The sequence below is a fragment of the Peromyscus californicus genome, unplaced genomic scaffold (assembly GCF_007827085.1).
Source record: "Peromyscus californicus insignis strain IS unplaced genomic scaffold, ASM782708v3 Scaffold_2__1_contigs__length_46816999, whole genome shotgun sequence".
Lineage (NCBI taxonomy): Eukaryota > Metazoa > Chordata > Mammalia > Rodentia > Cricetidae > Peromyscus > Peromyscus californicus.
The window spans coordinates 25,969,180-25,992,951 of NW_026294540.1; the positions used below are offsets into that span (position 1 = coordinate 25,969,180).

The 23,772-nt window shown below is 49.5% G+C and overlaps 1 protein-coding gene across 1 annotated transcript; it reads left to right on the plus strand.

The window, feature by feature from the left end:
• The first annotated feature begins 11,913 nt into the window (after positions 1-11,913).
• On the plus strand, positions 11,914-23,416 carry Rhbdd2 (rhomboid domain containing 2). Its single transcript, XM_052753985.1, has 4 exons — positions 11,914-12,156; positions 14,837-15,244; positions 17,823-17,973; positions 21,902-23,416. Exons 1-4 carry the CDS (start codon positions 11,979-11,981, stop codon positions 22,248-22,250), a joined length of 1,086 nt encoding a protein of 361 aa, XP_052609945.1. The 5' UTR covers positions 11,914-11,978; the 3' UTR covers positions 22,251-23,416.
• Positions 23,417-23,772: the final 356 nt, after the last annotated feature.

Here is a 23,772-nt window from a genome sequence, read left to right on the forward strand (position 1 = left end):
TGTCTGTGAGTTAGAGGCCAGCCTGGCCTACATAGTGAGTTCCAGGCCAATAAGAGCTACAATGTGAGACACTGTCTCAAAAAAAAAAAAAGAAGTTTTTAAAGTTGTTTTGGAAGCCAGGCATAGTGGCACACTCCCAGCACTTGGGAGTTTGAGGCAGGAGGATCAGGAGTTCAAAGCCATCTTTGGCAACATAGTAAATTCAAGCTCAGCCTAGGACTCAATAAGGAGGAATGAAAGTGGTTTTGATTTTCAACTTTCCAGGAAGTAAACTTAAAGCCATCATGATACAAATATGAACTGTGGGGCTGGAGAGGTGGCTCAGTGGTTAAGAGTACTGACTGCTCTTCCAGAGGACACAGGTTCAATTCCCAGCGCCCACATGGTGGCTCACACTGTAACTCTAACACCCTCTTCTGGCTTCTGAGGACACTGTAAACCCATGGTACACAGATATGCATTCAGGCAAATACATAAAGAAATACAAGTAAAAATATCAAAAAATATGTTATATATATACACATATATATCTGCCTATACTATGGTTACTGAATCAGATATAATAGGTGTCCCCACCCTCCCATACACATTTCTTTATAAAAACTAAGTACTCCCTGCCAAAATGAGGGGCATAGATCCATACAGAGCAGGGGTCCATGGGGTCCTGTGAACTTACTTAAGGGCTTCTGATATTGTAGGGAGAACTGTGGACCCATCACACTTAGGTGGACCGGCCTGGGTTCTGTTCTCTCTGATAGGGCTGTGTGCTCTCTGAACTTTAAGATTCTCTTAAAAATGGAGTTGGTGGGATGGTGGGGGGGGGAATGCTGGAGAGATGGCTCAGCAGTTATGAATAAACACTGGCTGCTCTTCCAGAAGATCTGGGTTCAATTCCCAGCACCCCCATGGTGGACTCACACTGTCTGTAACTCTGGTTCCAAGGGATCCTATATCCTCTTTTGGTCTCCAAAGGCACAAGGCACTCATGTGGTGCACAGAGATCTATGCCATCCACATAAATAATAAAATAATGTCTAATGGGATTGGTAGACTTCCGAGATGGCTCATCGGATAAAGGGGCTTGCTCCCAAGCCATTTCTGAGACCCACAGCAGAAGGCTAGAGCTGACTCCTACAAGTTGTCTTTTTACCTCCACAGGCATGTATGTAACCCCAGCACCCTGGAGGCAGAGGCAGGAGGATTGCCACAAGTTTAAGGCCAGCCACCCAGAGATATATAGAAGGATTTTTGTCTCCAAATGTGCTAGGGAGACAACTCAGTTGAAGTATTTTCTGGAAAGGAAGAAGGCCTGATATTAAGCCTCAGCATCCATGTAAAAGGCATGTGGTGGTATGTGCCCAAGTGTGATGGCATGTGCTCCAGCGTGGTGGCAGTTCTTTTGATGGAGAGGTGGAGACAGGTGGATCCCTGGGACTCAGTGGCCAGCCAGTCTAGTCAAATTAGCAAGCTCTAAGCCAGTTAAGAGACCTCGTCTCAGAAACCAAGGTAAAAACTCATGAGCAAGTACTCTGCAATTAACCTCTAGTCTTAGCACATGCTCCTGGGCACATACACAGAAGATAAAATGTCACATTGTAGGTCAGGTGGCGGTGGTGCACACCTTTAATGCCGGCACTTGGGAGGTAAAGGCAGGTGAATCTCTGTGAGTTCGAGGCCAGCCTGGTCTACAGAGCAAGTTCCAGGACAGGGTACAAAGCTACACAGAGAAACCCTGTCTCGAGAGAAAAAAAAAGTATCTTCATAGAGATGTGAACTTCTTGCATCCGACTCCCAAATCCTAGGATTCAAGTCATGGGCCACCACTCCCCGACCATGTATGTTATTGTTTGAGACTAGGTATCGCTATTCTAGTCAAGCCAGACCCAAACTCAGGAACCTCCTGCCTTAGTTTCTCTCTCTGTCTCTGTCTCTCTCATCCTTTAATCCCAGCACTTGGGAGGCAGAGGAAGGCAGATCTCTTAGTTGGAGGCCAGCCTGGTCTACAGAGTGAGTTCCAGGACAGCCAGGGCTACACAGAGAAACCCTGTCTTGAAAGAAACCAAACCAACAAACGAAGGGCGTCTAGAAGTGGCCTGGGAACAGAGTGGGTGGGCTCGCACCAAGATGGGAAGGCCCCGGGACTTGTTTCCTCCTTCCCACCCGAGTCTGGATAAGCAGCTCGGTTCCCCTTCCTATTGCCACGGTCTCGTCTCCCCGGTCTCCTGACTCATGTTTTGCTTCCTGTTAAGTCAAACCTTAATCACTGTTGAGGTTCATGGCTGCATCATCATTAGTGTTAGTTTAGCTATCTGTGATAACTGAGGAGGGTGGTGCCCAGTCCTCCCCGCGCTGGAGAGGTAGAAGAAGGATCAGGACTTCAAGGCCATCCTTGGCTACACAGTGTGTTTGAGATCATCCTGGGCTCCTGGAAACACACACACACACACACACACACACACACACAGTTGGACTTCCATTTCTGGGAGTTTTACACCCAAAGATTCAACCAACAGTACACGGAAACTATTCAGGGGCTGCCGGATGTAGTGGTACAGACCTGTGGTCTCAGCACTATGGAGGGAGAGACAGGAAGATCGGGAATTCAGGGTCATTCTCTACTACGTACAGAATTTGATGACAGCTTCAGCTACAAATAACCCTGTCTGTCTCAAGTTCCTCCTCTTCCTCGCTCCAAAAAAGGCAAAGAGAATAATTGGGGGAGCGGGGTAGGGATTGTGTCTTGACTGAACATGTAGAGACTTTTTTCTTCTAAAAACAGATTTTATTTTATTGGTGTGGTGTGTGGTGTGTGTGTGTGTGTGTGTGTGTGTGTGTGTGTGTGTTGGTCAGAGGACATGAGCATCGTGCCCGCAGAGTCCAGAAGAGGGTATCCGATCCTCTAGATCTGAAATTACATCTGGTTGTGAGCCGCCCCCTGACATGGGTACTGAGAACTGAACTAGAATCCTCTGCAAGAGCAGCAAGCTTCTGACCTCTGAGCCATCTCTCCAGCTTCTCAGACTCCTTTCTGACCATTTTCACTTAATACTACTATGGAACAGCCACTGTCCTGCGTTTCCATTGCGCTAGCCATCACAAGCATTCTAGACAATATTGAAAGCATACTAAGACGCACACAGGTTCCAGGCTAACGCGACATTATTTTATACGAAGAACTTGCATTGCCTTGGGGATAGTATAGTCGGAGGCTCCTAGAACAATCCATGGATACTGAGGGATGGCTACATAGCATGAGCCACGTGATAGGAGCTGCCATTGCTACAGCGGCAGCTGGAGGTATGGAAAGTCTTCTCACCTTGGTCCTTTCCCCACTTACTTCCCAGAGACCCCCTTCTGACACGGTCCATTCTGGGACGACACCACAGAGAGCAGAAGCAGTTAGCCCCGCGAGATTTTCTTCATCACACAGTCTCCATCAACCCACTAGCCCACAGCAGATGCGTGAATGACCCCACGCAAAACCAGCCTAAGAAATGGCCAACGGAGCCCTGCCCAAAGCGATGACTCATGGCATCAGGGAAAAGAACATGAGGATTATGATGGAAGTGTGGTGTGAGGCAGAAACATGCTGTCTTGACAGGACACGACCTCAAGCCAGACATGATGGCAAATGCTTGAGATCCCAGCGCTCAGGATGGATGAGTACAAGGCCAGCCTTGGTTACATGAGAAGTGCCTCCGAGAAATTTTACCTAAGAAAAATATCAAATTTAAGCCAGTCGGTAATGGCACACTCATTAATTCCAACACTCAGGAGGCAGAGGCAGGTGAAACTCTGTGAGTTCGAGGCCAGCTCAGTCTACAGAGCAAGTTCCAGGACAGTTGAGGCTACACAGAGAAACCCTGTCTCAAAAAACCAAAATAATAAATAAAATTCTGAAAGTCAAATTTAAGCTGAGGATGGGGAGGGGGGCATGTCAGGGGTAGAGCATTGCCTAGCATAGGCTCTGGGTTCAGTCCCAGTGCCATCTAAAAAAGGGGAGAAAGAAATTAAATTGGGGTCCATTGGCACATGCCCGTGATCCTAACATTGGGGAAGCTGAGGTAGAGGATGAATCACTTGACCCAAAGAGTTAGAGACAAACTGACTTGGACAGTGATGAAATCCCATCACACACACACACACACACACACACACACACACACACACACACACACACACACACACACACACAAACACTGGAAAAAACTGTGTAATGACTGGAGAGATGGCTCAGTGGTCACAAGCACTGGCTGCTCTTCCAGAGGACCTGGAGTCAGTTCCTAGCAACAACCTGAACATTTACAAATGCCTGTAACTCCATTCCCAGAGGACCCACCGGAGGCATGCGGCACACAGACATGCATGCAGGCAAAACATCATACATAAAATAAAAAGTGTTTTTTTTTTTTTTAATGTTTTTCGTTTTGGAGCTGGGAATGTGGCTCCGTTGATAGAGTGCTTTCTTAGCCCGAAGCCCTGAGTTCTATCTCCAGCACCAGGCAAACTGGGTGTGGTGGGGCACACATGGATTTCCAATAGTAGGGAGGTGGAGGTTAGGAATTCAAGATCATCCTTGGCTATGTAGTGAGTTCGAGGCCAGCCTGGGCTGCAGGAGACTCGGTCTTCAAACAAAACAAATAAAAAGAGCCAGCACGGTGGTTTATGTGCGCATGCTCCAGTTGCTGGTCTGCCGGGATCTGGTAGAGGTTCCTTCTCCGAACCGTGTCTGATTCTAGAAGCGCAAGGTGACCATCTTTCCAGAACAGCAGAGCAGCGGGTTGAAGGATTGAATCCCTCACACCTCCAGAACCTTCAGGAACTGTCTTGCTGTGGGAGCATGAGGCTGAGAGCAGTAGGATGTGTGAGGAAGCCCGGGATGTGAGACTGAGGTGTATTGGCCAGAGGTTCCGGAGTTGGGGGGACGGATGGGGGGGGATGAGTCCAATCTAGGAGAATGAAGCATATTGCAAGATTAAGAACAATAAGGAATGCTGGGAGGTCTTGTATAATATTAAAAGGACCAGCCTTATTATATTTTTTTAGATTTATTTATTTATTATGTATACAATGTTCTGCCTGCATGTATGTCTGCAGGCCAGAAGAGGGCACCAGATCTCATTACAGATGGTTGTGAGCCACCATGTGGTTGCTGGGAACTGAACTCAGGACCTCTGGAAGAGCAGTCAGTGCTCTTAACCTCTGAGCCATCTCTCCAGCCCCAGGACCAGCCTTAATATTATACTTCCTAGGGGCTCAGAAGAGAAACTATAAACAGCAAAATTTATTTTCAGGAAAAGAATCTTAAGTACACCAAGCTCTTTGTCCGTCTACTTTATTCCTCTGGGATAGAATCCTATCTACACAGCTTCCGTTCTGTTCTCAAGCCTAGTGCCTTTCTATTTAATTTTTTTCTGTATTTATCTACTGCTCCCTCTAAGTTCTATCTTAATTCTGCCTCATCTAGGTCCTTTTCATCTCGTTCTTACCTGGCTAGTACTTCCCCATCTGACTCTTCCTCATCTTCCATCTCGTCCATACACACTCTCTGGTCAAAATCCTCCTTATCCCTCTCCGTTCTCCACTCCTTTCTTCCTCTTCGTCTCCTTACACCTCTAAATCCCCCCAAGTCTCTGAGGTGAACCGATCAATAGCAATCCCCTGGTCGAGCCAGGTCACCAGGCTTGAATTCTACGGGGTCATAAAGACAGGTAAGAATTTTCCTCAGGCAGTGACCACCAGGCTTTCTTTAAAAATCCAAAATGGGAGTGATAAAAGAGGAGGTCACCTGAGTGCTAATGACTGGTTAGTATATCATAAAGGGGATCGATCTACGTGCTCAGTCTACATTCCTAGAAGTGGTTAGGTAAGAAGTTAGGGGTCTATTAGGAAGGTTGTATAAGAAAGGAGGGTCTCACCCTAAATTGCACAAGAAATAAAGCTATCTGCTGACCTAGGAGACAGTTGTTGTTTCGTTTGGCCTTGGATGCTTGATAGGCATTTTAGATAAATACACTGTTAGGAGTTCTTGGAAGCACGCATAGCATTCCCCAAGAAAATCATTTTAGGAACCAGCAATATATATACAACAGCTGAAATATCACCAAGACTCCTTAAGCCATGGCTTGACCTTTGGAGAAGTCCTTGACTTTTCCAAGTAGTAGCTTTTGTGATAGTAGCTGAATTCCATTATGTTTTCCTGTGACTTGCAGCAGGGTGGTGGTGGTGCTCGCCTCAAGCCAGGCAGATCTCTGTGAGTTCAAGGCCAGCCTGGTCTACAGAGCAAGACCCAGGACAAGCACCAAAGATACATAGAGAAACTCTGTCAAAACAAGACAAAAAGAACAATAAGGAAATAAGATGAAGAATTCAGAGACTGGCAGTGATCGGGAGCCACAAGGCAACCCTGGTCTGGGGGAGAAAGGGCAGGAATGGGAGCCCAATGCAGTGGGCCGGGAGCTGAGGAAGGAGACTGAATGGCAGCTTCGGAACCCAGAAACTGTGGGAGTGAAGCAGGACTCGATTACATCTCCAAGAGGAATGGACAATCTCTTAGTATCCGGCATACAGACAAGGACACAGAAGCATTTGTGTTTCAGAGGGGAGACCTACATTAACCCTGTACCTTCACGTCCCTTTAGTTGACTTCAAGTTACTGATCTCAGGGGTCACACCATGAGGCGACAGTCTTTGTAATGGTTGGTCTTCCTTTCTCCTGGCTGAGAATCACCTAGGAGACACACTTCTGGGTGCATCTATGACAGTGTTAACGACGAGGCTCAGCCGAGCACCCTGAATGGGGCTCGCCCCATCCCCCGGGCCACGAGTCGCAGACGGAAGAAAAAGTGGACAGCGGACAGCGAGCTGAGCCCCCGCATTCATCTCTGCTTTCTTTTTTTTTTCTCTTTTTTTTTTTTTTTTTTTTTTTTTTTTTGGTTTTTCGAGACAGGGTTTCTCTGTGTAGCTTTGCGCCTTTCCTGGTACTCGCTTTGGAGACCAGGCTGGCCTCGAACTCACAGAGATCCGCCTGCCTCTGCCTCCAGAGTGCTGGGATTAAAGGCGTGCGCCACCACCGCCCGGCCTCATCTCTGCTTTCTGACTGTGGCTGCCGTGTGACAACTGACTCACGTTCCCGCCGACACGCGTCCCTGAAAGTTAGAACACAGGCCTGCCCCGTTAGGGCCGGATCCCAGAGGCTGAGCCAAGCCCAATCTCCCTGTGGCTTTCTCTGGAACAGAGAGGTAAGAGGCAGGCTGTGCTGTGAGGTGACAGCTACCAAGTTATTTATTTGTTTGTTGTTTGGTTTTTGCTTTTGTTTTTTGGAGACAGGACTTTCTCTGTGTAGCCCAGGTTGGCCTCGAACTCACAGAGATCCACCTGCCTCTGCCTCCCAAGTGCTGGGGTTAAAGGTGTGCGCCGCCACCGCCCAAGAACAGCTCCCAGTTTGTGATAACTGGCTCCTCCACGTTCTGAGTCACCCACAGTGTGTTGACCAAATCACTTCCTGCCACCCCCAAAACGTTATAGATATGACTTTTCTTCAGTTTGGGGAATTAGTCCAGGGAGACTCCTTCAGGGGGTTTGCTGGGAGTTCACTCTGGAGGCTACTCTCTGAAGAGGCTCCTCTGGCCTCTGGCCTCCAACCCTCATGGTTTCTCATCTCCTCGCCTCAGTCTCCCCACATCCCCCATGTGTCTGCCTGTCTGTGTCTCTGTGTGTGTGTCTCTCTCTCCTTCACGTCTCTCTAATTTGTAGTGAAGCTATTGTTTCTGTCTACTGCTCTCCCTTCCTCCCACCTCGAGGCCAATCACAGCTCTGAGTCCTTCTCTAAGGAGTCTTATGGAGTTGTGTCTGTTTCCTTTCCAAAGTGACTGCTACAGTTACTTCTGGTTGACTTCCCACCTGCCACCGGTGGCCTCACTGGTGAGCCAAAACAAACCCTCCTTCCTTCCTTCCTTAAGTTGTTACTGTCACAGGGTCAAGAAAAGTAAGAAACAGCTTAGCAGTGATGGCGCAGGTCTGCAATCCCAGCACTTGGGAGGCAGAGGCAGGAGGATCTCCTAGTTGGAGGCCCTCCTGGGCTACAGAGCGAGTTCCAGGACAATCAGGGCTACACAGAGAGATTCTGTCTCGAAAAATCAAAAAATACATAAAATTAAGGAATGTAGTGCCCACCAGCTTTGCAGCAGGTGACACCTGCCTTGTGTGGGTCATGATACAGATGTTTAGGTTACTTTGCAAGGACCCAAAGGCCTTGGGTCTGCAGATGTCTCATCGGAGACCAAAGTGGGGTGAGACACTTGACCTATCTGTTTTCATATCATATCTGATTCCTTTGCTGTCTCAAATTTAGCACAGGCTCTACTCCCTCTGTGTGGAGACCTGCTGTTTTGTTAGAAAAATAGCATAAGGTCAACACGAATAGACTTTCCTTCAAGGCTATTTTCCAGACACCATGATGGGAAATAGCAGAGCATGAACATGTATCAGGAGAGAACAGGGAGAGAACACAGGATTAACATATGAGAGCAGGAGTGGGGGGAATGCCTCAGGGTGTAAAGGAGCTTGCTGCCAAGCCTGCTGACCTCAGTTCGATCCCTAAGACCTACAAGGTGGAAAGAGAGAACCGGCCACCCCAAGCTGTCCACTGACTCCCACACATGTGCCCTAGCATGAGTCTCTACCGCCGTCCCATTCAGTAAACAAAAAATAAATAAACAAAGTGTGTGAAAGAGAAAGACTATAAACGTCCTCACCTGGGCTTCCTCTGGCTGACAGAGCGTCCACAGAAACACCCGTGATGTACAAATCAGGGAGGGGCTGTGGAGATGGTCTCTGCTCACTAGCCCATGTCCATTCTCAGGAGTGTCTTCCTCTTCTTTTTCTTCTTATTTTATTTTATTTATTATTTATTTATTTATTTATTTATTTTTGGCTTTTTGAGACAGGGTTTCTCTGTGTAGCTTTGCGTCTTTCCTGGAACTCACTCTGTAGCCCAGGCTGGCCTTGAACTCAGAGATCCGCCTGGCTCTGCCTCCCGAGTGCTGGGATAAAAGGCGTGCACCACCACCGCCCGGCCTTCCTATTTTTACTTGTTTGCAAACTCATGTAGATGTCCAGGGACAATTTGTGGGAGTCGGTTCTCTTCCATCAGGTCTCAGGGATCGAACTCTAGTCGGTCAGGCTTGACAGCAAGCGCCTTAACCCACTGAGGCATCTCACTATTCTTCCTTCTATTTTTGTTAGAAGATTTTTATTTTATTTAATCATGTGCATGTGCGTGCGTGCGTGCGTGTGCGTGTGTGTGTGTGTGTGAACGTGAAGGCAGGGGCCTGTGGAGGCTTGGAACTGAAAATTACAGGCAGTTGTGAGCCACCCTATATGAGTGCGGGAACAGAACTCAGATCCTTTGCTTGAATAGTACCCACTTTGAACATCCCTGTGGTCACAACAATGTATCTAAAAAAGATGTTTTGGTTTATGACCTTTTGTTGTTGTTGTTCCATAGCTACTAAAGCTTGATGAAACCATTTCTATATTTAGCTCAAGAATAAACTCTTTGAAATGAGAGCTGTGGTTTGTGTAGAAAGAAAGCCTATTCCCCGCCCCCTTTAGTTTTCCATTCTAGTCTGTTCATTTATTTATTTGTGTCTATGTGTGTGGGCGCTTGTGTGGAGGTCAGAAGACAGCTTGCAGAAGTCGGCTCTCCGGCTTCCCCTTCTACCACGTGGGTCCGGGTGGGGGGGGGTCAAACTCAGTTCCCCAGGCTGGGCACCTCCCCACAATCCTCCCTTTTTTTAAACCAATCTCTCTCATTATTCCTATGGTGAGTCTGTAACTGGTGCTGCCCCCTAGTGGTAGATGTTATGTAAGCAACGCTGTTGTTTCTTTGGGGGCTGGATTCAAGTGGACGGTTTCTTGATTACATCTGATTATTTTCCAGGAGTCTTCTTTGTTTGTTAGTTTGTTTGTTTGTTAGTTAGTTAGTTTGTTTTTTTTTTTGAGACAGCGTTTTTCTGTGTAGCCTTAGGCTGTCCTGGAACTCACTCTGTAGACCAAACTGGCCTCAAACTCACAGAGATCTGCCTTCCTGTGTCTGGGATTAAAGGCGTGCGCCACCATTTCCAGGCTTCAGGAGTCTATTAATGCACATAGGAATACTGGGAAGAAGAGCTTTAGCTCAGTGGTAGAGCACTTACCTCTCAGGCATGGGGCTGTAGGCTCAGTGCCCAGTACTGCCCAAACAAAACATACTGGGAAGGAATATCTGAAGTTGCCCCTGGGAACCAGCAAACTGGGATTCAATCCCTGACTCTCTCTTCCCACCGGTGACTTCATCGGGAAGCGACCTCACCTGTTAAAGCACTTACAGCTCAGAGAGGATGCTCCAATTGTCCGCCTGAAATAGGTTTCTCTGCGGGAACTGCTGTTCTAATTGTGAAGGGCGAAAGCCGATCTCAGTAAAGCATCACAGCGCATGCGTAACTCTTGACGTCCTTCCTCACCTCCTCATCCCTCTTCAATCCATCTCCAGAAGATGCCCACGCTGTCTTCCACCTTCCTCTTTGGCATAATAAAGTCAAACACAAGTGGGGTGTGTGTGTGTGTGTGTGTGTGTGTGTGTGTGTGTGTGTGTGTGTGTGTGTGAGAGAGAGAGAGAGAGAGAGAGAGAGAGAGAGAGAGAGAGAGAGAGAGAGAGAGAGAGAGAATAGGGCTCTGGGGACCACAAGGCATCATAATCATTACAGTTGGCTGGGCTGAGAAGGAAGTTCAGTTCAGTTCAGTCGAGTCCCTGGGTTCAAGCCCCAGTACTGTATAAACTGTGGGAGGTGGTGGTGCCTAAAATCTCGGCACTCTGGAGGTGGAGGATCAGGTGGAGACCAGACTCACTTTGGCTACAGAGTGAGTGCAGGACAGCCTGGGCTACATAAGACCGTCTTTACAAAAACAAAAAACAAAAAAAAAACCCACAGCAGGCGGGAGTGGCTCTCAAGGCCCCACCCCCTCTCTGAGGATCTGCTGGCAGTTAATGGATGAGGAAGAGACGTTTTCTTCAGTGGTGTAGCTACTAGTTAGGTGCCCATGTTCCATAAATAACCGTTACCCTGCTTCTGTAAGTGAGTTTAATGAAACTCATTGGGTCATCAAAAAAAGAAAGAAGAGAGAAAGAAAGAAAGAGAGAGAGAGAGAAAAAAAAGAGAAAGAAAGATGGAAACAGAAGGGAGACTAGGTGGGAAAACCAGAGAGGATAATGGCGCTGTGATCAAATTTGACCAAACTACATTATACACATGTATTACACGTACATGAAAATGCCACAACGAGCTGGGACTGGTGGTGCACGCCTTTAATCCCAGCACTTGGAAGACAGAGGCAGGCTGAGCTCTGTGAGTTCGAGGCCAGCCTGGTCTATAGAGTGAGTTCGCCTGAAAAAAGTGGGGGGAACGTATCTTCAAGATGGCTGACAGTAAAGGTGCATGTGTATACACCTACACACTCTCTCTCACGAGTTAATAGCGAATAAAATCTAAAAAAAAAAAAGTGAAAATAAAAAGGAGTAACGAGAAGGTAAAGGCGCTTGCTGCTAAGCCTAATAACCCAAATTCAATGCCCAGAACCCCACAGGTGGAAGAAGAGAACCAACTCCCTTAAGTTGTCGTCTGTCCTTCACACGCGTTGCACGCACGTGCCCCTCGCCCATACTCAAACAAATAAACAGATGTAATTAAATTTTGAAAAAAAATAAATAAGAGAGAAAGTAGAAGGAAACTGAAAATTGGCCCGCAGAGGGCGCGCTGAAACTACAACTCCCGGCCTCCTTTGGGCGGATGGCCCTACGGGATTGGTCCTTCCTCCATGGGGGCGGGGCTTGAGAGGCCCGCTTTCCACTGTTGCCAGGGGAGACCGCCGCAGGGAGGCGGAAATTGCCGAGGCGGGGCGGCGAGTGCCGAGGCGGCTCGCGGGAAGATCTGGCGGCCATGGCGGCCCCGGGGCCCGCGAGTCGCTTCTGGTGCTCGTGTCCCGAGGTGCCCTCCGCCACATTCTTCACCGCCCTGCTCTCGCTGCTGGTGTCGGGGCCCCGCCTGTTCCTGCTGCAGCCACCTCTGGCGCCTTCGGGGCTGTCGCTGCGCTCCGAGGCCCTGCGCAACTGGCAAGGTGAGCAGGGACTGGGCGGGGATGGCGCGCTTCCTCGACCCAGGGACCCCAGCTATCCCTCACTGCCAGCCAGCCCCCAGCCTCCGTGCCCATCACTGATCTCCCCGCTTGGAGCTCCAGCAAGTCTTGTCCAAAGTCTCATCATTATTTTCGCCGATTCCTTCCCTACCCAAAACTGCCACCTTGCATGTCCCCCCCGCAGGCCCATCCATTCTTTGATTTTGAGGATAAATCCCCCTCCTTCGCCCCTCCAGTTTTATAAATACAGACCCCCATCTGCTGAAGGCCTGAGCCCCTCAGGAACAAAACAAACGTCTCTCACCTTCATCGTGACAGTTGAACTTCGTCTCTTGTCACCTGCATGAATGGTTTTTCCTCTCGAGTCTAGAATTTTGTGCTGCGTCTTTTCCTTAACCCTGACTCTTAATTCCAGCTTGTGGAAGGAGGAAAGGGGCTGGGCCGTCTTCTGCCCCTGGTAAAGTGTTTATTTTCTCAGGGGAGAGAATTTTCTCAGACCAGTTACGTCTGTAATCATCCTTTTGTAAAAGACAGGATTCCTAGCCTTTGTTTCTTCCTCATTCTTTCCTGGGAAACCCTAGTGGCTCCCAAGGTAACAGAGGCCTGCGCGTTCATTTCATGTAATCCTCACAGCGATTTCATGACAGGCCATATTAAATTGCCTGTTTACCAGAAATTGAGGCTGAATACAGAGAATCACAGAGCTAGTACATCGAAATAGTGAGATAGGAACCCAGCTTGTTGTTTTTAGTATGCTGTTTTAGAACTAAGGTTTGGATATATAATTCGCACGCCCTTATATATGTGAGTCGTTTAATTTGGGATCCATGCGGTAATGACACACGCCTCTAGTCCCAGCACTTGGGAGGCAGAGGCAGGTGAATCTGTGAGTTCAAGGCCAGCCAGGACTACACAAAGAAAAACCCTGTCTTGAAAAACAACAAAATTTCAATTTGGAAGTATCCAGCAAATAATGAAGGCTTCAAGAGAGTCTTGACTAGGGTGTGAGGGTTTTCCTGCTTAAAGCTGAAACTTTTTCCTTTCTGTTGGAAACATGTAGCACTTTTTTAAGTTTATTTATTATGTGTACTGTGTTCTGCCTGCATGTTTCCCTGCAGGCCAGAAGAGGGCACCAGATCTCATTACAGATGGTTGTGAGCCGCACTGTGGTTGCTGGGAATCGAACGCAGGACCTCTGGAGTAGCAGCCAGCTGCTCTTAACCTCTGAGCCATCTCTCCAGCCCTGCACGTAGCACTTCTTACAGTCAGCTACATGCCAGTCTAGATGAGGCACATATCCTCTTTCTGTCCTTTTTCCTTTGAAACAGGGTGTTGCTATTTATGTAGACCAGAATGGCCAGAACTCACTGTGTAGCCCAGGGTGGCCACAAGCCCATGATCCTCCTGCCTCAGCCTCCTGAGTACTAGGACACAGACATGCACCACATCACATTCGTAGTTAACCCTATCTGTGTGCGTGTGGGATTCATGGACAGGTAGAGATATGGGACCTTTGAAGGCCTCAGGCTTGACCTGATACTTCCCAGTGAGGAAATTGAAGCTGTGAGGATATGGTCGTTGGACTTAACTGAGCCCAGGCAGCCTGGTTATGATAAAGCCAAGACACAGTGTTAACTGACCCCCACTCAGTCCACCCTGAAGCTCTTACTGTTAATTACCCCTCAGTTGCCCGGTGAGGTAGGTCAGTATTAACAGCCCTGGAGAGATGGTTAAGAGAGCTTGCTGCTCTTGCGGAGGACCCAAGTCCGGTTCCCAGCACTCCACATGGGGCAGCTCACTCACAACCGCCTGGAACTCCAGCTGCAGGGGTCCAACACCCTCTTCCCGCCTCCCCAGGCACCTGCACATATACAGAGACACAAAAACGACAGAGAATCTTGAAAAGATCCCTAAAACAATGTTAATAAAGCATTTGACAAGTTCAGAAAAAGTTCTCTTTTTTTTTTTTTTTTTTTTTTTTTTTTGGTTTTTCGAGACAGGGTTTCTCTGTGTAGCTTTGCGCCTTTCCTGGAACTCGCTTTGGAGACCAGGCTGGCCTCGAACTCACAGAGATCCGCCTGCCTTTGCCTCCCGAGTGCTGGGATTAAAGGCGTGCGCCACCACCACCCGGCTAAAAGTTCTCTTTTTCACACATAGAAATTGGTCTAGACAATCTTTGTTCCAGGGCCACGAAGGTATGGAGACTACATTCTATGCTCATGCTTTGAATCACGGGAATTGGTCTTGATAACCCTGTCTCCAGGGCCAGGAAGAAGCAGAGCTTATGTTATATACTTATGCCTCGAATGGCGGACACTTCTCTCACTTTCCTGTTTATTATTTTATTTTTGAGACAGGGTCCCATGTAGACCAAGCTGACTTCAAACTCACAGTGTAGCCAGGAATGACCTTGAACTCCTGATCCTCCTGCCTCTACCTCCTGAGTGCTGAACTCAGAGGTGTGCACCACCATTTCCTGTGTGTGTGGTGTGTGTGGTGCTAGGAATGGAACCCAGGGCTGGGTACACACTGGGCAAGCACCCTACCAACTGAGCTCCAGCCCCGCCCGGCTTCAAGGCTCCCTCCCCCAGCTGGCTGGGGACCTGGCTGCCCCTGGTTGGAACAGCACTGCCTTGGACCATTAACCCAAACCCGTCTTTAGTTTACAGGCTGGTGACCTACATCTTCGTCTACGAGAACCCGGTCTCCCTGCTCTGCGGCGCCATCATCATCTGGCGCTTCGCTGGCAACTTCGAGAGGACCGTGGGCACCGTCCGCCATTGCTTCTTCACCTTGATCTTCACCGTCTCCTCCGCCATCATCTACCTGTCATTCGAGTCCGTGTCGTCGCTGTCCAAGCTGGGGGAGGTGGAGGACGCCAGAGGGTTCACCCCCGTGGCCTTCGCCATGCTGGGACTCACCTCAGTCCGCTCTCGGATGAGGCGGGCCCTGGTGTTTGGCGTGGTGGTGCCTTCCGTCCTGGTGCCGTGGCTGCTGCTGTGTGCCTCCTGGCTCATCCCTCAGACCTCCTTCCTGAGTAATGTCTCTGGCCTTCTCATCGGCCTGTCGTGTATCCTTCCTGGAGGGGACTGCTGAGGGAAGCTACACCAGAGGGCAGACCCACTTGGAGGGTGTGGGGTGTTCTCTGATCCCTGCACTGCAGAGGTCCAGACAGGCAAGTCCCCAAGGCTCACTGGCCCACCATGCCCAGCCTAGTTTGGTAAATTCCAGATCAAGTGAGAGACCCTAATTCCTGAGCATCAACACCCGAGGTTGGCCTCTGGCCTCCACACAGAGTGTTCATTGGAAGAATCCGAGGCGTCCATCACCTGGAGGTGTTCGTGGACGGGTTAAGAAACAGACCTGGGCTTGCTGAGATCTCGTTCTCTTTTTGCTGCATTAAGAGCATCAAGCTCAGGGCGTTGTACGTGATTGACAGGCACTCTACCACTGAGCTACAGCCCTTGATTTTCTTTTTTCTCAGAGGGAAAGGGGTTGTAATAAGGTCTTGCTATATGGCCCAGGCTAGACCCAAACTCAAGACCCACCTCAGTTTCCTGAGTGCCAGGGTTACTGTCACTTACCTGGTTCCATACCCCAGTTATAAGTTTCTTGGTGTGCGCTTTCTTCCTTTTTTTTAAGATTTATTTTGTTTATGGGTAAGTCTGTGGATATGTGCACCTGCATGCTGGCACTGAGGAGGCCTGAAGAAGATATCAAGTCCCCTGGAACTGGAGTTAGAGGAGCTGCCATGTGGGTGCTGGGAACTGAACTTGAGTCCACTAGAAGAACAGTTTGCGCTCTTAACTATAAAGCCATCTTTAAGATTCCCCTGCCCTCAAACAGTAACTTTTTGTTTTGTTTTGTTTTGTTTTTTTCAAGACAGGGTTTCTCTGTGTAGTTTTGGTGCCTGTCCTGGATCTTGCTCTGTAGACCAGGCTGGCCTCGAACTCACAGAGATCCACCTGGCTCTGCCTCCCGAGTACTGGGATTAAAGGCTTGCGCCACCGCTGCCTGGCTGGTAACTTCTTTTTGAGGCAGGGTCTCACTGTATAGCTCTGGATGGCCTGGAACTCCACTGTGTAGATCAGGCTGGCCTCGAACTCACAGAGATTTGCCTGCCTCTACTTCCTACGTGCTGAGATTAAAGGTGTGGGTGTGGGCACGAACCCAGCTTGCCTCTTCTAGTTTTGAGGTAAAGTCAAAGGTAGCTCGTTGGGCCTGGAGCTGACTGAGGCGGCAGATTGAAGTCAGTCCTCCAGCCTCTGGAGTAGCTGGGATTACATTCAGCCTGATTAGTACCAGAATTATCCATTTTAGGCGGGGCTGGGGATCCAACCTAGGCCCTCTAGTCAAGTCCCTACTGAGCTACACAAGGCCAGCATTACCTTATCTGGCATTTATTAGGGATTGAGCCTCCTTAATTAGGAATTCTGAGATCCAGAATACTTCAGAATCTGGAATGTTTTTTTTTTCTTCTTCACTGAGCTACATCCCAACCCCCAGAATCTGGAATGTTTTGACTATTGTTATGACACAAATGGAACATTCTGCACCTGATCTGACTGTAGTCAAAGTAAGGACATGGGCGTACCCAAAATACTGTGTAAAGTCACCTCAGGCCGTCCAAGTGGAACATAAGTGGATTCTGTCATACATATGCAAGTATTCAAATAACCTGTGAGACCCGAGGTGCATCACCCACACTATTTTGGATAAATACTTACCCCTTGGTGCAGGCATAAAACAGATGCGTAATGTTTACTGAAGGGCGGCTAGTGAGGTGGCCTGCTGGGTAAAAGTGATTGCTGCTAGGCCTGATGACCTGAGGTCCATCCCTGGGACCTTCATGGTGGAGGGAGAGTTGATTCCAACTCCACAAAGTTGTTCTCCCAACCCCTCCTACACACACACACACACACACACACACACACACACACACACACACAGTGGCACACTTGCCTCCACGTGCATGTACACACATACAGAATTTGTATGTAATAAAATTTGTAGAAGGGTTTGTGGAACAGGCTGTTCAGGCAGTGGTGGACTAACACAAAGATGGGGGCTACATGGAGAAAATGCTTCCAGAGAAGCCACATTGGAACTTGCCTCCTCGTCAAGGGGTTTGAGGTACGAGGCCAGACTAGGCTACCTATATGTCCCTCCCTCACCAAAAGGCCATGTGAAGTTCAGTTGGTCACACTGAGGCAGAGCACCTTTGATTTGGAGCGAAAGTCCAGGAGTGTACCAGTCTCTGTGTTATATTAAGCCTGGATTGTAAACTGGGTGGTGGTGGTGGCACAGGTGTACACCTTTAATCCCGGCATGCAGAAGACAGAGGCAGGTGGATCTCTGAGTTCCAGATCAGCCTGGTCTACAGAGCTCCATAGAGAAATCCCGTCTCAAAAAGCCAAAACAGAAAGAAAAAACCATCGTGGCTATGATTGGAAGGCTCAGGGGTGCGTGTGAATTCTGATGCACACCTCGCGTGGCATTGCTTCCTGTGAGGCATGTTGATGGGAATGTTCAGGCCTCTACAGAGACTGAGGCACACACCTGTGTTTCCCGGGGGCTGGGTCCTCAAAGGGCATGTCAGCTGCCCCTGTTCCTGCTGCCTTCAATTTTACTTAATACACCCACCTCAGATGGCCTCACCTACTGCTACTCCCTGGACCTCTCTGAGCGAGTGGCCCTGAAGCTTGATCAGAAGTTCCCCTTCAGTGTCATGAGGAGGATTCCCTTGTTCAAGTACGTCTCAGGTTCTTCTGCCGAAAGAAGAGCAGCCCAGAGCCGGAAGTAAGTGATGAGTCCCCTCGCCTCTTTGGTTGCTTGGCTGATTTCAGTGCTGGGAGTCGGACCCAAGGCCTTTCCCGTGCTGACACCCACCCCTGCCTTTGGTTTTCTTGAGTCAGAAAGCCAGGGTCGGCTTTGAACTTGGGAGGCTCTTGTCTGTTCTAAGATACCTGACTGTAGATATAATCCCACGGCCCGCTCTCCATCTCATTCCAAGAACAACTGTAGACACGGTAAAGGATGTGGTCTATCTCGGCAGATACGGGGGCGGGACACAGTGTCTCAGCTCTGTGCAGTTAAGTAATGTAGTTCTATTTCAGCAGTAGAGCACCTGCCTAGAATCCCCCAGTGAGGGGCTGGGGTGTGACTCAGTGGTAAAGCACCTGCCTAGAATCCCCCAGTGAGGGGCTGGGGTGTGACTCAGTGGTAGAGCACCTGCCTAGAATCCCCCAGTGAGGGGCTGGGCTGTAGCTCATTGGTAGAGCACCTGCCTAGAATCCCCCAGTGAGGGGCTGGGGTGTGGCTAAGTGGTAGAGCACCTGCCTAGAATCCCCCAGTGAGGGGCTGGGGTGTGACTCAGTGGTAGAGGACCTGCCTAGAATCCCCCAGTGAGGGGCTGGGGTGTGACTCAGTGGTAGAGCACCTGCCTAGAATCCCCCAGTGAGGGGCTGGGGTGTGACTCAGTGGTAGAGCACCTGCCTAGAATCCCCCAGTGAGGGGCTGGGGGTGTGGCTCAGTGGTAGAGCACCTGCCTAGAATCCCCCAGTGAGGGGCTGGGGTGTGGCTCTGTGGTAGAGCACTTACCTAATTCAGGGGAGGCCCTGGGTTCCAGCACTGCAAATAAGGCAAGAATCTATGCACAAATATCTTCTGAACACTGCTGCTGCCCTGTGTGAAAATGAACCAAGCAGGAGTGGCCAAAGACAAGACACTTGGATGTGATTCTGAGTGGTTTATGGAGAGATAAGAGTCCTAACACTGCCTAGTCAGCAACACTCGTGGGTAGCACTGAGCTGGGGCAGTGAGCCAGGCTTAGATAGTCTGCTCAGTAGGTGACAGGGTAGGAAACCTGAAAGGAGTTTCTTGGCTCCCCCAAAGGAGAGTTTCTTGGCTCCCCAACAAGAGTAGGTGAGGCTGACTTTTTTCCTGTCCGGGCTTGTTTGCTCTTAAACCCTGCTAGGCAAGCTGCCAGAGCTTATGAGTTCTCACACCTTCTTTATAGAGGAGGCCAGAGAGGGCACGTGATCCCAGGTAACAGTCCAGGGAAGAACCTGCTGGGACTCCTTCCCCATCCCGCCTCTGCCGGTTGTGTTCGTTCGGGCTGTGTCTCGGAGACTCCACAGGGCCAGCACTGACTGGGGGGGCGGGGGGGTTCCCTCCACCCCCAATGTCTGCAGCAAGCTTTGTTGAACTAGAATAATTGGGTTTGGGTTCTGTGCTATTTATTTATTTAGTGCGTGCGTGTGTGTGTGTGTGTGTGTGTGTGTGTGTGTCTGTGTGTGTGTCTGTTTTGTTTTTTTTATTTGTAGATAGAGCGTCCAGTAGCCCAGTCCTTCCTCAATAGCTGTTTCATCAAAATGACCCTGAACTTCTTTTGCTACTGCCTCCATCTTAGTGCCCAGCTTATGTGGTGCTGGGAGTGGAACCCAGGGCCTTGTGTGTGCAGGCAAGCACTCTACCAACTGAGCCATGTCCCCAGGTTCCTTTTGAGCAATTGTTTGTTTTTGAGACAGGGTTTCTCTGTGTAGTTTTGGTGCCTGTCCTGGGTCTCGCTCTGTAGCCCAGGCTGGCCTCGAACTCACAGAGATCCTCCTGGCTCTGCCTCCCGAGTGCTGGGATTAAAGGCGTGCGTCACCACCGCCCGGCGAGCAATGTTTAAAGCTAAGGAAGAAGCAGGGCATGGATCCACCTGTAATCTCAGCACTTGGGAGGCTAAGGCAGGAGGATTTGGAGTTGGAGGCCAGGCTGAGCTACAGAGTGAAACCCCACCTCAGCTTGCCACATCTGAAGAAGCCAAGGGCTGCAGGTGTGGCTCAGTGGGAGAGTGTGTGCCTAGCAAGTAAGGGTCTCCTAGGAACTTGACAGGCTTGAGAGGTCCAGTCTTGCCCCTCAAGGAGTGTCCTATGTGACAGTAATGGGGTGGGGTCAGCCCCAACTCACACACTCCTAGTGAATGGAGCTGCCTGCCCCTGGGGACCCAGAAAAAGAGTTCTGTTCTGAGTTAGACTTGCCCACGGGGAAGCTCTGTCACCTGGTGCCTGGTCTGACCCTGGACAGGTGTGGCATGGGCAGCCCTTTGTGTTCCTTCTCTGTTCCTCACGTGGCTGGTGGCTGCAGGTATCAGAACAGAACATGATGTTTCAGGTGTCCTAACAGAGTCACCAAGAGCGTTACGACAGGCCACGTGTGTTTATTCTAGTAAGCTGCCACGTGGGTTGTTTTGTCTCTGTGATTGATCTTGTTTGGAAAGTTGGTTTGGCATAGAGTTTGGGTGGTTTTGTTGTAATAAAAATAGAGACGGTTTGTTAAAAACAAGAGGCCAACAAGGTGGCTTGGTGGATAAGGACATCTGCCACCAAGTCTGAGGACATGAGGTACATCCCTCATGGTAGAAGGAAAGAACTGACTCCTGAAAGTTCTCTGACACACCACACACACACACACACACACACACACACACAACACCACACACACACACACACACACACAACCACACACACACACACAAGTGGAAAATCATTTTAATAAGAAGGTAATGCACATCTTTAATTCCCAGCACTAGGGAGACAGAAACAGGCAGATCTCTGTGAGTTTGAGGCCAGCCTGGTCTACATAGAGAGTTCCAGGCTGCCCAAGACTTTAGTGAGACTCTGTTTCAAAAGAAAAAAAAGGCTGGGCTGTGGTGGCACACGCCTTTAATCCCAGCACTCAAGAGGCAGGGGCAGGTGGATCTTCGTGAGTTCGAGGCCAGCCTGGTCTACAGAGGGAGATCCAGAAAAGGCACCAAAACACAACACAGAGAAGCCCTGTCTTGAAAACCAAAAAAAAAAAAAAAAAGAAAGAAAGAAAGAAAAGAAAAGGAAAAAAGCACTCCGAGAAGCCGGAGTGGGTTTGTGAGCTGGGGTTGGAAACCAGGGCTTGGCACATACTGAGCAGGTGCTCCACTGAGCCACAGCCCAGCCCCAACGGGAAAAGAAGTTTTTGTATTTTCAAAATTTTGTACTTGTGTGTGTGCTTTCTGATCTAGTTGGTGGCATGGGGCCTAAAATGAGGTAGGCTAAAGTCTCCTGCAATAGCCAGCTTTATTCAGAGCATCAGGCAGTTTATACCTGAGGATTAAGAGGAATCACATGAGTAAGGTGTTGAATCACGAGGACAAGCCACACATGACAAAACATGTTTCTCCATGGAGGCGCGTGAATAACAACAGCTGAGGAAAACTCACTCCTATTCGCTACCCCTGGGAGGAACATGCAAACACAGTCCAAGAACAATTCTGTGTTTTGAAGAAACTGAGGGCACAAAACTCTTGTTTTCTCAGAGTACTCCCTCAAGTACTCCGAATTCTCAGGCGACTCCATTCTTGGACTGTGTTCCGACGAGTACACTCTTACCTAGTACACACGAATCCCTAGATTTGACCCTGAGCACTACACAGGCAGGGTGTGGTGGCTCATGCCTGTAGCCGAAATCTTCTGAGGTACAGGTAGAAGGATCCCAAGTTTAAGGTCATTCTTAGCTACACTGAGGATTCAAGGAAGCCTGAGCTTCGTGAAACCCTGCACCACCACTACCCCCACCCCCCAGGTCCTTCTCCTCCCTTGAAACCTGGTGCTGACTATGCCCTATCCATGCCCTTATCTCAGGAAATGACATGGTGGACCTTGTCCCTGCCAACAGAATGACTGTGTCTTCTCTTATTCCTTTCCAGGCTGAACCCTGCACCCGGCTCCTATCCCACACAGAGTTGCCACCCTCATCTGACCCCAAGTCACCCTGTCACCCAGATGCAGCATGCCAGTGGGCAGAAACTGGCCTCCTGGCCTCCCGGACACATGCCCAGCCTGCCTCCGTACCAGCCTGCTTCCGGCCTGTGTTATGTGCAGAACCACTTTGGCCCTAACCCCAATGCCTCCAGTGTGTACCCCGCTTCTGCAGGGACCTCCCAGGGGGTGCAGCCTCCCTCCCCCATCAGCTGTCCTGGCACTGTGTATTCTGGGGCCCTGGGCACCCCAGGGGCTACAGACTCCAAGGAGTCTTCCAAGGTCGCCGTGCCTTAGCCAATCTGCAGAGGAGGCTCCTACATGTTGGACAGAGAGAGGTCCTATCCGAGCAAGGAATTTCTTCAGAATTATTTATTGAAGCCAGGGCGTGCTGGCCTGTCATCCCAGCTGCTTGGGAGGTTGAGGCCGATAGATCCAAGGGTCAAGATCTGTCTGGGCCCCAGAGCAAGTTCAAGGCCAGCCTAGGCTGTATATAAGAAGACTGTGAAAATTAATAAAAATGGCTGGGACTGGAGCACTGTGGTAGAGCGCTTACCCAGCATAGTCCTCAGCTCCACACACACACAAAAATAATAATAATTATTATTATTATTATTATTAATTAATTACCTCTATGTGCCAGCTCTGTTGAGTACTTTGATAAATATCCCTATATATATCTGTGTCGTTTCCCCTCAAGGCAGCTCTAGAAAGTAAAGTTTCCTGACTCAGCTTCCAGACACAGGAAGTAAAACTGGGCGTGGTGAGACATGCCTATGGTCTCAGCTATGCTCAGGGCGGGATCAGACGTTGAAGGGCATCCTCAGCTACACAGTGGGTCTGAAGCCAGCCACTGGGCCACGTGAGAAGTGAGACACTCCGGGGTCCCATGGAGTCTGGAGGCTCCACAGCCACTTCAAGGTTTTGTGGTTCCTCATCCAGTGTCCTAAGCATGAGAAAGTGCAATTGTCATCGGCTGCCAGAGACTTGCCGGCCCTACCTGCTCAGTGCCCGTGGGCCCTTGCTTGTGTCTCTGTACTGGATGGTCTGTGTGGCACCGTTTCCCCCCTCCAGCCATCCCGGTCCTGACTTCTGCCAGACAGTGGTGACCTGCAGCAGCACGCTGGTGGTCCACCCTGTGAGTTAGTTACCTTTGTATAAAAACCAGCCTCCAACCTGCCAGTGGTGTGTAGCTTATTTGTGGTCAGCCCAGGGTGGATAGTGATTCCAACGACAGGAATGGGCGCTGACAAAAAGCGTCACATCAAGTCTGTATATAGCCTGTGCTCGGGATCATCACTGAGGACCTGACTTGGGAAGTGGGTGGAAAAGATGAGGTAGAAATTTGGTCAACCCAGAGGTGGGTACAACAAGGGGCTAGCCTGGGCAAGTTAGTGAGACTGTCTCAAAAAGTTTGTATTATTATTGTTATTATTTTTTTTAATAAAAATAAGATGAGCATGGTGGTAGGTGCCTTTAATCTCAGTACTTCAGAGGTGGAGACAGTGCATCTCTATGAGTTTGAAGCCTGCCTGGTCTACATACATAGTTCCAGGACATCCAAGGCTCCATAGTGAGACCTCGTCTCTAAAAATAAGAGTTGAGTATAGTAAGTAGTACCTGCCTTGGACTGCATCACTTGGGAGGCAGAACACTTAGATCTTTAGGGTCAGCCTGGTCTGCCTGACTAGTTCCAGGGCAGGGGTATGGCTCGGTGGTAGAGTGCCTGCCTAGCATACGAGTGGCCCTGGGTTCCATCTCCAGTACTGGGGGCAGGGGAGGCATGCCACCTGCACAGATGTTTTAGGTGTGGTACATG